General features: G+C 28.8%; 1 protein-coding gene across 1 annotated transcript in view; it reads left to right on the top strand.

Moving 5' to 3' along the window:
- LOC106462257 (methyl-CpG-binding domain protein 2-like) overlaps nt 1–3155 on the top strand; it is a 30185-nt gene extending 27030 nt beyond the window's left edge. Inside the window, exon 5 of the mRNA XM_013922157.2 lies at nt 768–3155. Within this exon, the coding sequence (XP_013777611.1) occupies nt 768–866 (99 nt within the window). The 3' untranslated portion in view covers nt 867–3155. The remainder of the gene's footprint in view (nt 1–767) is intronic.
- Nucleotides 3156–3326: the final 171 nt, after the last annotated feature.

Raw genomic sequence — 3326 nt, 5'->3', positions numbered from 1 at the left:
AAATCAAGCTTAACCAACAAAGAGGCAGAAAAGTGCAGTTGAGGCAGTCAACTGTCGATAAATTCCTGTGTGAGCCAATCAAAATTAAGAACATTCACAAATTGAACTTGTGGCATATTCATAGAATAATTATTGGTAAAATCAGTTAGATTAACAACTTCTAATATATAGAAAAGCCAGTGTGTTTTGGTAACATTAAGTTCCAACAATGGCTTTTATATCATGTTGCTTAGCAACAGAAATATAATCTAATGTTGTTAGTCTGTACTGAAAATATAAAATGAAATGTATAAACAAAACTGGAAACTATTTGTTGAGTTCTTAATTTAGAGTCTGTTGATTATAGAGGTTTGTTTTTATTTAAAATGTTGGTGATATAAAAGAAAATAGCTTAATTCAGAAATAATTTAAGTTTAAAATTTAATCTATTTTTACTTTCATGATAAATTTTATGTAATAGTTAATCCCACACAATATCTTTACTTTAGGCTTATTATACCAACACTCACTAAACTTATAAGGTTTTATGGAACACACACACCCTCTCATGGCTCTCTTTCACCACTGTCTCTAAAATTGCAATGGACAGACAGTAATTGAATTACTCTATATGGATAAATGCATTTTGTCTTTTATGGCTACTCTTATTTCGAGAAATCACGTATGATGTAACACACACTGGCTTTTATATAGGTTAGATGATGTAGTTATTAGTACAGCTCAAAACATCTCATAAAAAAACTATATTTTTAATTTTCTTTTAAAAGGCACTAATTGTATCAGAAGATGACATCAGGAAACAGGAAGAGCGAGTTCAGCTAGCAAGAAAGAGACTTCAAGAAGCTCTCAATGACTTGGAAGGATAAACTGTTTACATTAAATGAATTAGTTTATTTGACAGTAGAAGTTTATATCAGCTGTTTCTAAAAAACAAGCATGTTACCTTTACCAAGAATACAAATAATTATTTAGAGGTCTTTGAAAAATATAAATCAGAATTTCTGAGTGGATTATTATCAAAGTAGAATGGTGCTGGAAGTTTCACTTTAACCAAACTTGTGAATATAAAGAAAAAGTTATTTTATATCTAATAATTTCTTTTATGAAATACTCTATAATGTTACACATGTAAAAATATTAATCAATTGGTTCAGAGTTTTTAATGAACCATAAAGACAGCATACTTGGAGATAAATATTTTACAAAATTTTAAGCTTCTGTTTCCAGTCTGACCCCCCCCCCCGACTTATTCATTATTATTACCAATTTATAATCTCAAAATTTCTTGGGACTTATATTTCACAGTTTAAAAAATTGGAAAACAAATGAACAGGTTTATTAATAATAATGATGACCTGTTTTTTGTATGACTTGTATCATAAAGTTGCTGCTCTTTATTTTATGCTGCTAGCGCTTATAACTTCCTTGGTTATAACAAAAAAAGTTATTTTCAAAGTTAAAGTAGTAAGAAATCATTTTGTTTCACTTCTGACATATAAAGCAAAGTTAGCCAGATATTTGTTTCATGTGCATGGGACGAACTTCCATCTTTGTCAGTAGTTTCCAGAATTTGTTCACTGACAATCAGTGAGTTTAAAGAATTCATGGAGATTCCTATGGAAAAGATCTAAAGGAATGAATTGATGGCAGTGTTGTTTTGTAGCCATGTACTTTATTGTCAAAATAAAAATAAGCCTATAAAATAAGAAAGCACATGTACTACAGTATAGAGACAGTTCACACTATGGACTTGGAATATTGTTTGTCCAGGTGAAATTAACAAAACATAAACCAACCAAAAAACGATTTTAAGCATTTTAAAAATGATGAATCAAGCAGACACTGACCAGAATTACACATCATAAAGGAAAAAAGTTTATTTTTTCCTTGTTCTGTATTAATTAATTTCTTTTTTATAGCATTTAGTTGTTTTGCTAGTATGGAACTGTCTCCATTGATAGTTTGGTTGACTTCACGTTATAAACTGTAACAAGCTGTTGATGTTATTAGAAACATCTCTTGCATTCTTACTTCCCCAGGATAATGTGATAACTAAAGAATCCTGAGGCATAAAACTAATGTTAAATTTAAAATAAATTTCTTGTTTCATAAAAAAACTTCAAGAAAATTGTTTAGATATCAGTTATTTCATTAAATGACACTCATTTAGCTCTTTTTGACTTTCAGCAGAGAAAATGAATATACCATTAAAAAAAACATTTATTTAGTAGTTAGTAATGTAGGACAGTAGATTTTTCAAGCATTCCTCTAAGTAAATGAGGTTCTCTTTTATAATTTGTTGTTTACATTAAGTGAACTTCTATTCATAGTAGAAATGCTAGAATCTTATATGCTTGTAAATAAGGGAGAGCAAAATAACATTGTTTTTAATTCACCAACGTTGGATTTGCTAGGCAGAGCTTACCTCTCCTATCTGATCTAAATTGGATGATTGCAAGATGTATCTGATATGTTTGAGTAGCACATAAGGTAACACATAAAGAGTTGTGTATTCATTAAAGATCAACATATTTTTATAGAGAAGGAAAACTGTAAAAAACATTTCAAATTAGCTTCAGCAACCAGAAGTAGAAAAAAAGGAATAATTTGTGTATCTTTTTACAAATGTATCGATCTGCCCAACATTTTCATTTATAGCCTTTAGAAAATCTGCAAACATTTATGGAACATGCCAAAGACAAGAAATAGGAATGCAATTGTGGCAAAGCTAAGATTGTGGATGTTTACTCATATTTATCACTGGTTAATGTACACATTATTTATATCATTAGAAAAATTCTTTTATTGTTTGTATTATTTTAAAGAACAAATGTCATTTAGTCACATTAATAATGTATTGAAAATAGTTCTGAAAGTATTTAAAACTGTCAAAGTTACCATCAGCTTTTAAAACAGGGTGATTGAATTTTACTAATTATGTTATATTGATTTAGGAATTCTAATATAACTTGTGTAAAATACTGATGCTTTTACTGGATAAGAATTAGTAGTTCCTGTGATTAAGTTATTTTGACATTGATATACATATGTGGGTGATATTTCTGTAATCATTTTATTCATTAACAACAGTAGCTTTTTCTTTCTGGTGTTTCCTGAATGTAGTTTGTGATAAGTAAAAGCTGTAAATATATATATATATGTGTGTGTGTGGTTTTAGCCTAACAGGTGTTTTCAAGGTGGTATGTAAAAACTGTGAATGTATATTATATACACCTGGAAAAAAGTTAAGCACCCCCAAATATTTTTCAGGATTGCTTATTGAAAATAAGGTTTAATTTTCATGATGTTGAGCAATGTTCATAATT

This window comes from Limulus polyphemus, unplaced genomic scaffold, assembly GCF_000517525.1.
Source record: "Limulus polyphemus unplaced genomic scaffold, Limulus_polyphemus-2.1.2 Scaffold1127, whole genome shotgun sequence".
Classification (NCBI taxonomy): domain Eukaryota; kingdom Metazoa; phylum Arthropoda; class Merostomata; order Xiphosura; family Limulidae; genus Limulus; species Limulus polyphemus.
Note: the sequence above shows the minus strand (reverse complement) of the source record. Positions and strands in the feature narration are given on the sequence as shown.